This window comes from Diceros bicornis, chromosome 17 (genome assembly GCF_020826845.1).
Source record: "Diceros bicornis minor isolate mBicDic1 chromosome 17, mDicBic1.mat.cur, whole genome shotgun sequence".
NCBI classification, from domain to species: domain Eukaryota; kingdom Metazoa; phylum Chordata; class Mammalia; order Perissodactyla; family Rhinocerotidae; genus Diceros; species Diceros bicornis.
The window spans coordinates 12,430,121-12,447,386 of record NC_080756.1 but is presented as its reverse complement, the minus strand read 5'-3'; the positions used below and the strand labels follow the sequence as shown (position 1 = coordinate 12,447,386).

General features: G+C 42.7%; 1 protein-coding gene across 1 annotated transcript; it reads right to left on the bottom strand.

The window, feature by feature from the left end:
• Nucleotides 1–548: 548 nt before the first annotated feature.
• Nucleotides 549–2,171, bottom strand: APOF (apolipoprotein F). Its single transcript, XM_058557462.1, has one exon. It carries the CDS (start codon nucleotides 1,643–1,645, stop codon nucleotides 623–625), a length of 1,023 nt encoding a protein of 340 aa, XP_058413445.1. The 5' UTR covers nucleotides 1,646–2,171; the 3' UTR covers nucleotides 549–622.
• Between the last annotated feature and the right edge of the window lie 15,095 nt (nucleotides 2,172–17,266).

Sequence of the window (17,266 nt, the reverse complement as noted above, 5' to 3'; positions counted from 1 at the left end):
AAAATAATAATTATTTACTGATGGTACCGTGCTAAGCACTTGAGGTTCATTGTATCGTTTTTAATTTCCACAAAACCCACTGAGGTGAAAATCATTATTCTCACTTTAGAAATTAAGGGGCTGGCCCGGTGGCTTAGTGGTTAAGTTCCCGCGCTCCACTTCGGTGGCCCCGGGGTTCACAGGCCCGGATCCCGGGGACGGACCTACGCACCGCTTGTTAAGCCATGCTGTGGCGGTGTCCCATATAAAGTAGAGAAAGATGGGCATGGATGTTAGCCTAGGGCCAATCTTCTTCAGCAAAAAGAGGAGGATTGGCAGATGTTAGTGCAGGGCTGATCTTCCTCACACACAAAAAAAAATTTAAAAATTGAGCCTTGGAGAAAGAAGTTACTAGTCAGTGATCACTGAGTTTCTAACAAGTGGAGCCTGGATTCAAAACCAAATCCTCTGACTCCAAACCCCAAACTTTAAAATTCCTACATGTTCCAGCACTGCCTTCCTCCTTGATAACAAATCAGAGATCTGGATTTTGAACACACACATATAGCTTGTCAGAACATTAGATTTATTCATTCTGTGTTTACCACCTTCTTTTATATCCCAGGACTCCCTTCCCTGAATCTTAGTCATAGCTGTTGTATACGGCCCATACCCAGTAAGGAGTTGGATATACTTCTGACACCAAAGGGGTCATGGTAGTTGTTTCTTCCAGGTCACTCACGCCTGAGGTGACCCCCAGGCCCTCCGTGCTGGTCTCTGGCAGAGGGGTGTTTGCCTCTTTCTCATTGTAATACTGGATCAACTTTTGAACTCCGGCCTTCACTGCAGGTTTAAGGGCAGCACTGATCGCCAGTCCCGTGGGCCCTCCTGACAGTCCAGCCATGGTCATGAGAAGATCATAACCCAGATCTATGACCCCATCTTGGCCTCGTTCCTTGGCCTTGTCGGAGCAGTTCTGAGCAGCATAATACAAAGCTGTGGCCAGGTTGTAGAAGGTTCCCACTCCGGGCAACAGCCTGACTATATTATGCACAACTTGCTCCTTCTCATGCTCACAGTGCTTGATGGGGAGGGAGCGTCGGGCCCTCTCTTGGCCTGGCTGCTCCCTGGCCAACAGCTGCAGAGCAGAGGCCAGGGCATCCACTGACACTGCCCTCCCTGTGCTTCTGCCTTTCTCAAGCCCTTGAAGATGTCGGATGAGGATCTGTGTAGTGTTGACACTGCCCTGGCGGTACAGCTGACGCTGCAGGGTCCGTACATCAGCATGGCAGCCAGCTTCCTCCAAGGCGATCATCAGTGACAGGCCTACCAGGAACTTGAGTACAGGGGCCATGTGGGTGAAGCCAGGCAGGGACTTTGGGAGCAGGGTCTGGCAGGACAAGGGGTCTGAGGAAGGTAGCCAGGATTCCGAGGACGATGGAAGGTGCATCAGGACATTTGTTTGGTTTCCATATGAAGCGGCATCGGCAGGGCGTAGCAGGAGGTAGCAAAGGAGCAGCAGTTCAGCTGGTATCATGATGAGTCTGAGGCCACGCATGTCTGGAACAAAGCGCCCTGGAGAGGGGAGAAACCAGAAACATACAATCCGTTTCCCTAAGGGCTGTGGTCTGAAAGGAGCCCAGGACCCAGGGCACACCCCATCCATCACCTCCAAGCTTCTCTTATTTTTAGATAAAGACCTAAGAAACAGGAAATGCAACCCAATTGTTCCCACTTGTCCTCCTCCATCTTCAGGTCATCAGAGACTTCCTCTGCTTTATTTCCACTCATTCATAGGGGGCCCCAAATTCCCGCACAGTCCAGTCATTGAGAAATGAGACTGCCTTGATAGATTTCGTAGCTCCTCGATCCTGTTCTGCCTACTTCTCTGTCCCATGAAGAAAAGAGTTATTTGCTTTCATCTATGATCAGTAAGAGATCATGGATGAAATGATCTGTGCATTTATTTCATCTGCAAATAATCTCTGCAAATATTTGTCCATTTGTACTGGCTGCTCAAACCTTGTCCCCTTGTCACACATTCGACCTCAATACCTAAGTCCCTGTTCTCTGGCATTTCTTACAGGTCCCTGCCACATTCCCACTCTAGCTCATGATAGGAGCCAGGAGAACCAGAATCAGTAGAGATTAGATGTCTATGATTCTCTCTTATTTTATTTCTCTTTTCAGTTTAAAAATATTAACAAGCTACAGCATCTAGTTGGTGGTTTAGTACGGGTAGATGAATGAGAAAAAGGTTAAATGCTTAGTACATATTATATGCACAGTATATGATAACTGAAAAAAAATAGAAAAAAGAGAAAATAGAAGAATGAATAGGGACTGAGAGCTACTAAATGAGAAGGGCAAGGCTAACACCAGTCACATGTGGGTTTTAGCACTAGGATGAAATAAGGAGCATACATCTGTCCTAAGTGGTCTCCAATATTTCTAACTACTTATTGTGTCCCATCCTTGAACACAGTCCTGGGAAAGGAGACTTGTTGCCTAGGTGGCATTGATATCTGAAGTAAACCTGGACAAATTCCTGAATCAGTTTTTCATAAAGCACTTTAAAATAACTGTGGGACGTTTGATAAATTATATTGTCATCATCCATAGACACTGAGAAGCTCTTAACTTGAGAGCAAAAGCTTTGAATTGTATCACCAGCGCCCTGGGAGATGGCTTCTCAGCAAAGTCAATCACCATCTGCGCTAACTGGTAGACCAGCCACCCCAGTAGTGTATTTACCACCATCAATACATTCCTCAGGGTGAGTAGCTGAGTGTTGGATTTATCCAAGCTTCCCTGCGAGTCCTCCCAGATCCCTCAGAATGACCTTAGTATTGCCGATGCCTTCTTCCTCATTGTGCTCTTTACTCTCACAGGTGAGGGTTTCAGTGGTGTCCTTTCCTCCCATCCTAACAAGCTGAAGCTGCAGAATGTGGACCTCAGTTGGGCAGCCAGCCTCCTCCAGGGCCACCTCCAGAGCTAAGTTGGACAGGTACTCAGGCAGAGGGGCTAAAGAGGGGGCTGTGTGCAAGAGATCCTGGCAGGTCTTGGGATCTGGGAGAGGGATCTTATTGGAGAGCATGTCCAGAGGATGCCTAGTTTCTGTGAAAGATGGCTGGAAGGTCAGACCCCCTTTCTGGGCATTACTTGGACAGGCAGCCACCGGGGACAAGAAGACACAGCAAAGGAGCAGCACAGGCTGGCTCATGGTGGGTCAGCAGGAACAGCCCTGCTGGAAAGAAGCAGTGCTCAGCTTGGAAATGGGGAAAGGCTTGGGATGAAGACACACCAAGACTGGTCAGACCTAGGAAGTGTCGCAGCCCTTGGAAACTTCAGTTACCCTGGGCATACTTCACTCCCACCTGTACAGGCTGTGGGCGAGCCTCACCTGCTCCAGAAAGAAACAAGCCAGAGGAACGAGATGGTCCAAACACGTCCTTTGCCTCGGTGCTTCCCTCATCTGAATGACGGCTTTCTAGATTTCACCTTCTCTTTACCCCAGCCAAAAAAGTTGACCCCTCTGAAAACAGTGAAGGACATAACATTCACAAATATTTATCCACCTGTTCCTGGCTCAGGCTTTGTCCTCCTCACCTTTGCCTCATGCTGACAAACAGGTCCTCTCCCTTTGAGGCTACGGCTTTTCCTGTCCCATAACCCTGTCACCCTAAGGATTTCTCTAGACCTAAACTTAGATCAGGAAAAATTCCTCTGTGTCTTCTGGGGAAGCAGGGAGGTGAAAGACAGGGACACCAAAGGTAGGAGACCCCAAAATAGTTCTTATTCTGTGGACTTAACAGGTAGAAAAATGGGAAAATAGAACCTACTGGCAATTCAGATCAAATCAGAGCAAATTTTCAGTTTTTACCTTCTTGATTCCAATGCAACACCCCAATTAAACACATTCATTACCATGATAGTACCTCTTTCTAAGCCTATATCAAAACTATAGGAATTGGGATTCATTTCTCTTCTAGGGGTCTAGATGAGAAACTGTAGCCTGGAAAATAGGAAACAATGGCATATGGTGCCTCCTAAAACTGGTACAAAAGTCCACACATTGGGGCCGGCCCGGTGGCGCAAGCAGTTAAGTGCGCGCGCTCCGCTGCGGCGGCCTGGGGTTCGCTGGTTCGGATCCCGGGCGCGCACTGACGCACTGCTTGGCAAGCCATGCTGTGACGGCGTCCCATATAAAGTGGAGGAAGATGGGCACAGATGTTAGCCCAGGGCCGTCTTCCTCAGCAAAAAAAGAGGAGGATTGGCGGATGTTAGCACAGGGCTGATCTCCTCACACACACACACACAAAAAAGTCCACACATCATTGTGCCGTAAAGGTGACTCTCTGCTGCTATAACTCACCTCTGGCAGACAGCCAAAGGGAACAGGCCAGTGAAGGGGGTCCCAGGTCACTCCTCCTATCTTAGTCCTTTCAGTCCTAGGACGAGCCCCTAACAAGCAAGAAGAAATCAGAAGAAAAGCGATTTCTCAAAGAGGAGTAAGTCTTCAGGGAGCTGCTGGGACACACGCCTAAAACTGGGAGAAGGAAGAACTGGATGTAGAGGCATCCAACACTGTTGCCTGAAATTCCTGGACCCTAAATCCATGGGAAACTTCGAGACTCTTCTGCTCCCGTACAGCTCAGGGATGTTTTTGGATCCTGTCAGATTCTCCCATTTCTGACTTGAGTTCGCTATCCAAAACCGAGGCCATCTCCACCTGCAGTTTGTCAGTCAGCATCAGCATCATCCTCAATATGAAAATGCTATTTCGTTGAAATTCCTTGAATTTCCAACTCTGGTGCCTTGGGAATGACAGGGGAGAGAGACTGAATGCATAAATATGGTAGGGGGGAGGGAAAGTGAGTCTGTCTCCAGGATTGAGGAGAGGAATGACAGAGGGATGAAGACAAAGGCAGGTCCCCCCAGTCAGACTTCCTACCTGTGCTCCTGTCCTCGTCTTCCACCTGTTCCTCAATCCCAGCAGCTGTCACCTCTTGGATGCTGGGTTTTTTTTTTTTTTTTTTTTTTTAACTAATAGAGTTTCTTTTTTAAAGTAGTTTTAGGGCTGGCCCCGTGGCTTAGCGGTTAAGTACATGTGCTCCGCTGCTGGCGGCCCGGGTTCGGATCCCAGGCGCGCACAAACGCACTGCTTCTCCGGCCGTGCTGAGGCCGCGTCCCACATACACCAACTAGAAGGGTGTGCAACTATGACATACAACTATCTACTGGGGCTTAGGGGGGAAAAATAAATAAATAAAATTATAAAGTAGTTTTAGGTATATAGAAAAATTGAGGAGAAAGTACAGAGTCCCTAAATATTCCCTCTCCCCTAACTTCTCAGTTTCCCCTATTATTAACATCTTACATTGGTGTGGTATTTGTTACAATTGATTATTATATTATTTTTTAAAATTTGTTAATTTTATTATTATGTATTATTAATATCACTAAGTCCATAGTTTACATTAGGGTTCAACTCTTTGCATCATATAGTTCTATGGGTTTTACCAAATGCATAATGTCATGTATCCACCGTTATAGTATCGTACAGAATACTTTCACTGCCCTAAAAATCTTGGGTGCTGTTTTTAGCTGCCACTCCTCATCAGCCTGGTCTCCTCCTGAAATAGGAGGCATCAAAGCAACTCCATCAGCCCCCTAGACCAACATGGTTCGTACCTAATAAGTACTCAACAGACCAGCGTTCCTGCTCTTATCCCCTAGGGACACCAGGCCTGCTCTCCTTCTGCTGGCTAACAGGAGGGCCCTCAGGGCTTGTGCTCAGCACTCCTCATCAGGCCCTTTCTCCCAAGACTTCAGGTTCCAGCTCTAGCTGAAGCTTTCCTCCTCTTGAGTGACTCAAAAGAAGCATCTAACTTTCCCAGGGTTCAGTTTGTCTGGACTCCACAGGAAGTTTTCCTATGGGGTCAAAGAAGTTGAAAATGGCAGCAAAGTGAAAGGATCAGCCTCTAGATTACCAGATTGTTAGTGTTAACAACTACCTTGTTCTTAATACTGCACTGGCGAAGACTGGCAAGTGCTGGGACCCTTATTTATTATTGCTTTGTTCACCTATGTATATCTAGTCTTTGGATAATCACTCCTAATTGATACCCAATGCCCAGCACGGTGACTCCTATGTAGCAGGCACCGAATAGGTATGTGTGTTAATTGGATACATTAATGAATGCACCATTGGGATCTAAAGGTGAATAAGACATGATCCTTGCTTTCAAGGAGCTCACAGTCTAGTGGGAAAAAGAACAAACAAGATGAAACACTATAAGATTGGCACTTTATCAGAGGAATGAACAAATTTCAGCCATAAAAGGGATTGTTTGTGGTTTGTGGTTCAAAGAGTGACAGAGACCGCTTCACAAAACAAAGCACATTTGAGGTGATTCTTAAAGAATGGGATAGCAGTCAGGTAGAGCCCGCCAGTAGAGGGACTGGCATAATCAACAGCTTGGTGGCATGAAAAGGCCTGCTCTGTGAGGGTGATTGAAACTAGTCTGGGGTGGCAACAGTGTAAAACATGGGCACGGTCAGCATGGCAGTGAGGCTGCAAAGACTTGCCAAGATTAAGCAAGCTACTTTCTGGAGGTGGTCTCTGACCTGAATGAAACAGGAAACCATCAAATGCTCTTGAGCAGGGCAATGACATGATCAGGACCATGTTTTAGAAAGAAATTCTGCAGGCAGAATGGAAAATGAATTAAAAGAAAGAGGAGATTGGAGGGAGAAACCTTAGACGGTCAGGTATGGTAGGAATCTAGGTCAGAAATGAGGGAATATACTTTAGGGGTGGAACCAATATAGTATGTGGCTCATTCTCTTAAGCTCCTTAAGCAGCAGCTGCAGTTAAAACAACTTTGGGGCTGGCCCTATGGCATAGTGGTTAAGTTTGCATGCTCTGCTTCAGTGGCCTGGGGTTCACATCCTGGGTACGGACCTACACACCGCTCATCAGGCCATGCTGTGGTGGCATCCCACATGCAAAATAGAGGAAGGCTAGCACGGATGTTAGCTCAGGGACGATCTTCCTCAAGCAAAAAGAGGAAGATTGGCAGTAGATGTTAGCTCAGGGCCAATCTTCCTCACACACACACAAAAAAAACCCAACAACTTTTTTTGACCTATGAACCTGGGTGGTGGAATTTAAGTGAGAATCAGTTTCCTGGAGCCCTAACCTCTAGCCCAAGAGCTCTCGCTTAGCCATCAGGAGAGGCTAATAGCTGGATGGGGCAAAAAAGAACCCAGGAAGCAAGTGAAAGATTATTCAACATAATGGGTATGAGGTTTCTTTTTGGGGTGATGAAAATGTTCTGGAATTTGTGTGATGGTTGCACAACATTGTATATACACCAAAAGCCACTGAATTGTACACTTTAAAATGGCTAAAATGGTGAATTTTATGTTATGTGAATTTTACCTCAAAAAAAAAAAAAGACATTCAAAATCTGAAAGAATTCATCACCAGCAGGCCTGCACTATAAGAAATGTTAATAGAAGTCTTCAGGTAGAAGGAAAATGACTTCCACTGGAAATATGGATGTACACAAAGGAATGAAGAGCACAAGAAATGATAATTACATGAGTAAATATATGTTTTTTTTCCTCTAAGAGATTATTGACTATTTAAGGGAAAATAATGTAGTGTAAGGTTTATAATATATGTAGATATAAAACGTATGACAACAATTGCACAAAGGCTGGGAGGGGGGAAAGAGAAGTATACTATGGTAAGTTTCTTAGACTGTACATGAAGTGGTGTAATATCACCTGAAGGTATACTCTGACAAGTTAAAGATGTATACTATAAACGTTAAAGCAACACTAAAATAATAAAGCAATGGGTTACAGCTAATAAGCCAACAAAGGAGATAAGATGGAATCATAAAAAATACTCAAACCAAAAGTAGGAAGAAAAAGAAAGGGGGACAAAGAAGAAAGGGGACAAATAGACAACAAACAGCAAGATGATAGATATAAATCTGACAATATCAATAATGATATTAAATATAAATGCTCTAAATACCCAAATTAAAAAGCAAAGATTGTCAGATTGGATTGAAAAAAACAAACAAGATCCAACTATAGGCTTCCTACAAGAAATCGACTTTAAAAGACAAAAATAAGTTCAAAGTAAAAAGATGGAAAGATATACCATGCTAACACTCATCAAGAGAAAGCTGGAGTGGCTATATTAATATCAGAAAAGTAGACTTCAGAGCAAAGAATGTTATAGGGATAAAGAACGTCATTTGATAATGAGAAAGGGGCCAATTCATCAAGAGGACGTGAGAATCCTAAGCCTTTATGCATATGATAACAGCTTCAAAATATATATGAAGTAAATACTGATAGACTTGCCCAGACAAACCCACAATTATAGTCAGAGATTTTAATACTCCTCTTTCAATAATTGATAGAATAAGTAGACAAAAACTCAGTAAAGATAAAGAAGATCTGAACAACCAATTTGACCTAAGTTATAGAATACACCACCAAACAACAACAGAATACACACTCTTTTCAAGTGCACATGAAACATTTACCAAGATAGATCATATTCTGGCCCATAAAACAAGTATCAATAAATTTTAAAGGATTCAAGTCATACAAAGTATGTTCCCTGAGTATAGTAGAATTAAATTAGAAATAAATTACAGATATCTGGAAACTCCTCCCCTGTATTTGCAAACAAAATAAGACACTTCTAAGTAACACATGAGTCAAAGAAGAAATCAAAAAGAAAATTCAAAAGTACTTTGAGCTGAATGAAAATAAAAACATAACATATCAAAATTTGTGAGATGTTGTTAAAGCAGTACTTAGAGGGAAATTTAGAACACATAAACCTACAGATTCAAAAAGTTGAGTGAACCCTACCTAAGGGGAATAAACACAAAGAAATCTATGCCAAGACACATCATACTCAAACTTCAGGAAATAAAGACAAAGAAGAAACCTTGGAAGCAAATAGAGAGAAATAACACATTACTTATAAAGGAATAAAGATGTGAAATTACAGTGGATTTCTCATCAGAAACCATGGAGACCAGAAGGAAATTGCACAAAATTTTCCAAGTGCTGAAAAAAACCTTGTTAACTCTAAATTCTATACCCAGCAAAAATATCCTTCAGAAATGACAGTGAAATCAAGACATTCTCAGATTAAAGAAAACTAAGAGAATTTGTCACTAGCAGTCCTACTCTAAAAGAATGGCTAAAGGAATTTCTTTATATAGAAAGGAAATTATTTTAAAAAAAGAAAGCGTGAAACCTCATGAATGAAGAAAGCAACAGAGAGTAAAAATTTGGGCCGCCCCGTGGCTTAGCAGTTAAGTGTGCATGGTGCACTACTAGCGGCCCGGGATAGGATCCTGGGCGTGCACCGACGCACCGCTTCTTCGGCCATGCTGAGGCCGCATCCCACATACAGCAACCTAGAAGGGTGTGCAGCTATGACATACAACTATCTACTGGGGCTTTGGGGGCTAAAAAAAAGGAGGAGGATTGGCAATAGATGTTAGCTCAGAGCTGGTCTTCCTCAGCAAAAAGAGGATTAGCACGGATGTTAGCTCAGGGCTGATCTTCCTCACACACACAAAAAAAAGGAGTAAAAATTAAGGATAAATAACAATATACCATCCTTCTCCTCTTGAGTTTTATAAATAATGTTATGTGGTTGAAGTAAAAATTATAACATTGTCTGATATTTTCAATGTATAGAGAGGAAATACTTAAGATAATTATAGTATAAAGGAATAAGGGAAAGGGACCTAAATGGAGGTAAGATTTCTACACTTTATTAAAACTGGTAAAATGTTGGCACCAGTAGATTGTGATAGGTTTTGTATATATAATGTGATACATACAGCAACCACTAAAAGATTTACATAAAGAGATATACTTAAAAACTTTATAGATAAATCAAAATAGAATTCAAAAAAATGTTTAAGTAACCCACAGAAAGGAAGGAAAGTGAAAGAGTGATGAAAATTAAGGATAAAACAAAAAACAATAAAATGGCAAATGTAGCCCTAACATATCAATAATTATATTAAATGTAAATGGTTTAAATATACCAATTAAAAGACAGAGATTAGCAGAGAAAATAAAAAACAACATGACCCAACTATATGCTGTCTACAGGAAACTCACTCCGAATTTAATGATATAGGGAGGTTGAAAGTAAAAGGATGAAAAAATATATACCACCAGAGAAAAATATTGGGGATGAAGATGGACATTGCATAATGATTAAAGGGTCAATCCACCAAGAAGACATAACAATCCTAAATGTGCATGTATCAAACAACTGAGCTTCAAAATACATGAAGCAAAAACTGATAGAAGTAAAAAGAAAAATAGACAAATCCAATATTATAGTTGGAGACTTTAATACCCCTCTTTCAACAATTGATAGACTTACTAGAAAGTCAGCAAAGATATAGAAGAACTTAACATCGTCATCAACCAATTGAATCTAACTGACACTTATGAAACACTCCACTCAACAATTCACATCCACAATAACAGAATTCACATTCTTTTCAAGCACCTATAGGACACTCACCAAGATATACCACATTTGGGCCATAAAACAAACTTCAACACACTTAAAATAATTGGTATGTTTTTTAACCATTCTATTTTTCACCATTGTATATCCTATGAATATCAGATCTGATGTTTATATTGGATTCTGAACACCACACATACAGCCTGGCAAAAAATTAGAATTCCTTCTATGCCTATCCACTTTTCTTATAGCACAAAACTCCTAGTCCTAGGCTCTAAATTATAGCTCTTGAACAAGACCCACCTCCAGTAGAGAGCTGAGCTTACTACCTCTGACACTTGCCCTTTTGGGTCCATGGTAGTTGTCTTCTCCACGTTACTTACATCTGAGATGCCCCCAAGCCCTACTCCCTCGTCTCTGGCAGAGGGAATTTTCTCATAATAATACTGGATCAACTGCTAAACCTCAGCCTTTACCACAGGCTTAAATGCAGAGCTGACCAACAGCCCCATTGGTCCTAACCATCATTATCAGGTTGTAATCCAGGTCTACAGCCCGATCTCAGCCATGTTTATTGACTTTCATGTAGTTTTGTCTAGGCAGCATAGTACAAAGCTGTGCCCAGTTTATAGGAGCATCCTCCTCCTGGCAACAACTGGACTTCATTATTCTTAGGCTGCTCTTGCTCACAGTCCTCAGTGGGGAGGACACACTTGGCTTTCCCTGAGTCTGACTGAATGCTGTCCCACACCTGCAGAACAGAGGTCAAGGTACCATGTGGCACTCTCCTCCCTGTGCTGCTGCCATTCCAGAGTCCTTGGAGCTGGTGGGTGCAGGGGTTTGTGGCTTTCACACATCCCAGCCTGCAGAGCTGCAGCTGCAGGGCCAGGCATCAGTTTGGTAGTCAGCTTGCTCCAGGGCTTCCCTCAGTGCCAGGTCTATTAGATCCTGGGTAGAAAGGCCATGTGGATGAAGCCAGGCAGGAAGTTTAGGAGCTAGGTCTGGCAGAACCAGGAGTCTGCTGAGGGTGGCTGGGATGCCATGGACAAGAAAAAGGACATCAGGGCCTTTGTTGGGTTCCATATGAAATGGCAGCCATACCATACAACATGTAGCAGTAAAGGATCAGACTTTGCTGAAGCGGGAGTTAGAAAACAAACTGTTTCATTCATCCCTCACCTCCAGGCTTCTGTACCTTTTAGGTTAGAGCCCATGAAATAGGAAATGGAACTCAATGATCCCACTTGGTCTCTCCCATTCCCAGCTCACTAGGGACTTCCTCCGCTTTTCTTTCTATTTTTCTCCTCTTCACTTTCTACTTAAATATGAAAGCCCCAAATTACCACTTAGTCAGATGTGAGCCTTCCGAGCGGGTTGTTCCACTCCCAGTACTGTCCCATGGAAGGGGAACAGAGGGAATGTCTGCTTGACTCTATGATCAGTAATGGACACAACTGTGGCAAACAACTGCACATTTGTACTGGGGTGTCATGCTCACACCTCCCTTGAAGAGAACATGCAGTGAAATGTCTGTTCAGTTGACTGCCTTAGGATTCCACTCCTTAGGATCTTCTGCAGTGTTCACACGAACATCACTCTCTCCAGGTTACTCTGAGCCAGTGACTGGTGGAGGGTGCGAGAGCCAGCCCTTGTCTGCAGATATGGGACTCCTCAATCATACAATCTTTGCTTGGGGCTCCGAATCAGCCTCGCCAAGATTTTTTGAGAGCAGCACTGCAATTTTTCCCTTTCTCCTTTCATAGGTATCTGACCATCATCATGGTCTATAGGCTCTCCCAATCCATGCTTGTTCAATCTCTCCTTTATCCTTCAAAGGCATTTCCTCTAATAAATCTCTTGCATTTCTAATTCCACCTAGACCTCTTCTTCCTAGAGGACCTGAACTGACACATGTACTGACTGATCAGAGGGTGTCTAGTTATCAGACACTCCCTAATAGTATGAGATTTTTTTCTCTCGACATTATCATTATTTACCTCTCCCTCCCACATTCCCGCTCTAGTTCAGACAGAAACCCAGGGAGACAGAGTGAGGAGAAATCAGATGGCTGTGACTCAAATATGTAAAAATAGCTCTTTACTGTTTTTCTCATTTAAAAATTTCAAAAGTAAATAAATGGAAAAGGATAGCAATATTTCTGGTGCCTAATCACAGTAAATGGTCTATACTTAATTAAAAAACTGGCAGAAGAAATCGAGACTGGAAGTTTCAAAGAGGACTGGAAGATCAGGACCCTTTCAGGGCTTTTCTTGGAAACACAGCCACAGCAAAGAAGCATAGCCCGGCTCATGATAAGTCAGCAGGACAGCCCTGCTGGAAAGAAGCAGTGCTCAGGGGACGTTAGCATCATGGCAGCGTGAGTTGTTCCCTTTGTCTCTCCCCTTTAGGTTGCAACCAGTAGGGCATCCATAACCCAACAAAGGATCCTCTGACCAGTATACCAGAATGCCTGAGAGATCCACGCATCTATAAATCTGAAGGTGGGTGGACTGGACCTAGTGGAGGCGGTGGAACCAGGGGAGCAGCAGTGGTGGCTCCTGAGACCAGAGGCTCCAGGAACCACCACGTGCCCGCAACTGGAGGCTCCAGGAACCACAGCAGCACCCATGACCCAGCCTCCCCCACCTCTCCTGGCAGTGGTGGCAGAGCCTGTAATTCCAGCTCTCCCAGCAGCGGGGGCGGCATCCAAGACCCCAATGCCCCTGACAGCGGTGGTGGCACCTGCGACCTGAGGCTCCAGGAACCACAAAGTGCCTACAACCGGAGGCTCCAGGAACTGCGGCGGCGCCCACAACCCAGGTACCCACTCCTCTGTGGAGGCAGCAGTGGCACTTGTGACCCCAGCTCACCTGGCAGCGGCAGCAGTGCCCATGAACCTGGCGCCCAGTGGCAGCAGCAGTGCCAACATCCCCAGAAAACCCAGTAGCAGCAGCAGCGCCCAAGGCCACAGGGAACCCGGCAGAAGCAGCGGCAGAACCCCCAACCCCAGTGACCCCCAGCTGCAGTGGGAGCACCTGTGATTCTGACAACCCCGGATGCAGCGGAGGTGCCCATGAGCCCAGGTCTCACTCCACCCTCCCCACATAGTGGTGAAATCCACAACCCAGGCGACCCTGGAAGCAGCAGAGATGCCCACCATCCCGGTAACTCTGGTGATAACACCCATGATCACAGCGACATTGGCAGCAACAAGGCACCAGCATTGTTGGAGGAACGAGCAGTGACAATGAAGGCACTGACAACACCTCTGGCAGAGCCAGTGGAGGGTGTAAAGCACTGGCTCTCAAATATAATCAGAGACAGCTCAGGTAAGAGAAACCAAAAACTTGTGCTATAGAGTCAGTTACTGGAAACAAACGAAAGGCCTCTAATTACCAAGCTGTTGAATTATTAGAATCAAAGTAAACAAAGTCTTACCTAAATAAGAAAGAGGATCACTACTACAAATGTGCCAGCAGAGGAACAACTCATCAAGCACCATGAAAAACTACTGCAACACGCTATCACAAAAAGAAAATGACAACTCTCCAGAAACCAAACCTAAATTCACAGAAGATTGTGATCTAACTGACAGAGAATTCAAAAGAGCTGTTATGAAGAAACTCAACAAGCTACAAGAAAACTCAGAAAGACAATTCAAGGAGCTCAGGAATAAAATTAATGAACAGAAGGAATACTTTACCAACGATATTGAAACTCTAAAAAAGAACCAAAAAGAAATAGAAAATCTAACTAGATTGATCACTAGTAAGGACATTGAAACAGTAATCAAAAACCTCCCAAAAAATAAAAGTTCAGGACCAGATGGCTTCACTGGTGAATTCTACCAAACATTCAAAGAAGATTTAATACCTATTCTTCTTCAACTCCTCCAAAAATTTAACAGGAGGGAATGCTTCCTAATTCATTTTATGAGGCCAACATTATCCTGACCCTAAAACCAGACACGGACAACACACACACACAAAATTAGAGGCCAAGATCTCTGATAAACATAGATGCAAAAATTCTCAACAAAATACTACTAAATCGAATACAACAGTATATTAAAAGGATCACACACCACGATCAAGTGGGATTTATTCCAGGGATGCAAGGATGGTTCAACACAAGCCAATCAATCAATGTGATACACCACATTAACAAACTGAAGAATAAAACTCATACAATCATCTCAACAGATGCAGAAAAAGCATATGACAAAATTCAACATCCATTTGATATAAACTCTCAATAAAATAGGTATAGAAGGAAAGTACCTCAAAATAATAAAGGCCATATATGACAAACCCACAGCTAACATCATACTCAATGGTGAAAAACTGAAAATGTTCTCTAAGATCAGAACAAGACAAGAATGGCCCCTCTTGCCACTTTTATTCAACAGCACTGGAAGTCCTAGCCAGAGCGATCAGGTAAGAAAAAGAAATAAAAGGTATCCAAACTGGAAAGGAAGAAGTAAAGCTGTCACTATTTGCGGACATTATTTTATATGTAGAAAACCCTAAAGATTCTATAAAAAAACTACTAGAAATAATAAACAAATACAGTCAAGTTGGAGGGTACAAAATAAATATATAAAAATCTATTGTATTTCTACACACTAATAATGAACTATCAGAGAAATTAAGAAAACAATCCCATTTACAATCACAACAAAAAGAATAAAATACCTAGGAATAAATTTAATCAAGGAGGTAAAAGACTTGTACGTTGAAAACTATAAGATATTTCTGAAATAAATTCAAGAAGATACAAAGAAATGGAAAAATATTCTGTGCTCATGGATTGGAAGAACTAACATTGTTAAAATGTCCATATTACTTAAAACAATCTACAGATTCAATACAATCCCCATCAAAATTGTAGGAATTGTACAATTCCTACAAAAAGGATAGAGATTCAATACAATCCGTATCAAAATCCCAACAGCATCTTTCACAGAAATAGAAAAAAATCCTAAAATTTGTATGAAACCACAAAAGACCTTTAATAGCCAAAGCAATCCTGAGAAAAAAGAACAAAGCTAGAGATTTGTTCATTTCATGACTTCAAACTATACTACAAAGCTACAATAACCAAAACAGTATAGTATTGGCAGAAAAACAGACAAAGAAATCAATGAAACAGAACTGAGAGCCCAAAAATAAACCCACACATCTATGGACAGCTAATTTTCAAGAAAGGAGCCAAGAACATACAGTGGAGAAAGGAAAGTCTCTTCAATAAATGGTGTTGGGAAAACTGGACAGCCACATGCAAAAGAATGAAACTGGACCACTATCTTATACCATACACAAAAATTAACTTAAAATGGATTAAAGAGTTGAATGTAAGACCTGAAACCATAAAACTCCTAGAAGAAAACATTAGCAGCACACACTTTAACATCGATCTTAGCAATATCTTTTTGGATATGCCTCCTCAGGCAAGGGAAACAAAAGCAAAAATGAACAAATTGGACTACATCAAACTAAAAAGCTTCTGCACAGCAAAGGAAACCATCAACAAAATGAAAAGATAACCTACTGAACAGAAGATATTTGCAAATCATGTATCTGATAAAGGGTTAATATTCAAACTATATAAAGAACTCATACAACTCAACAAAAAAACAAACAACCTGATTAAAAAATGGGTAGAGGATCTGAATAAACATTTTTCCACAGAAGACACACAGATGGCCAACAGGCAAACGAAAAAATGTTCAACATTACTAAGGGAAATGCAAACCAAAACCACAATGAGGGCCGGCCCCGTGGCTTAGCGGTTAAGTGTGCGCGCTCCACTGCTGGCGGCCTGGGTTCGGATCCCGGGCACGCACCGACGCACTGTTTCTCCAGCCATGCTGAGGCCGTGTCCCACATACAGCAACTAGAAGGATGTGCAGCTATGACATACAACAATCTACTGGGGCTTTGGGGGTAAAAAAATAAATAAATAAAATCTTTAAAAAAAAAAAAAAACCACAATGAGATATCACCTCATGCCTGTTAGAATGGCTATTATCAAAAAGACAATAACGAGTGTTGGAGAGGATGTGGAGAAATGGGAACCCTCATACACTATTGGTAGGAATATAAATTGGTGCAGCCACTATGGAAAACAGTATGGAAATTCCTCAAAAATTTAGGAACAGAAGTGGATCCAGCTATTCTACTTCTGAGTATTTATCTGAGGAATACGAAAACACTAAATCAAAAATATGCACCCCTATGTTCACTGTACCATTATTAACAATAGCCAAGATATAGAAACAATCTAAGTGTCCACTGATGAATAAATGGATAAAGACGTGGTGTGCGTGCGTGCGCGCGCGCGCGCACACACACACACACACACACACACACACACACACAAAATGGAATACTACTCAGCCATAAAAAAGATGAAATCTTGCCATTTGTGACAAAATGGATAGACCTTGACGGTATTATGCTAAGTGAAATGTCTGATGGAGAAAGACAAATACTGTATAATTTCACTCATATGTGGAACATAAAAACAAAACAAACGAACAAGCAAAACAAACACAGACTCATAGAAAGAGGGGCTGGCCTGGTGGCACAGTGGTTAAGTTTGGCGTGCTCCACTTCGGTGGCCCAGGGTTCGCAGGTTCAGATCCCAGGCACAGACCTACACCACTCATCAAGCCATGCTGTGGCAGCATTCCACATACAAATTAGAGGAAGATGGGCACAGATGTTAGCTCAGGGCCACTCT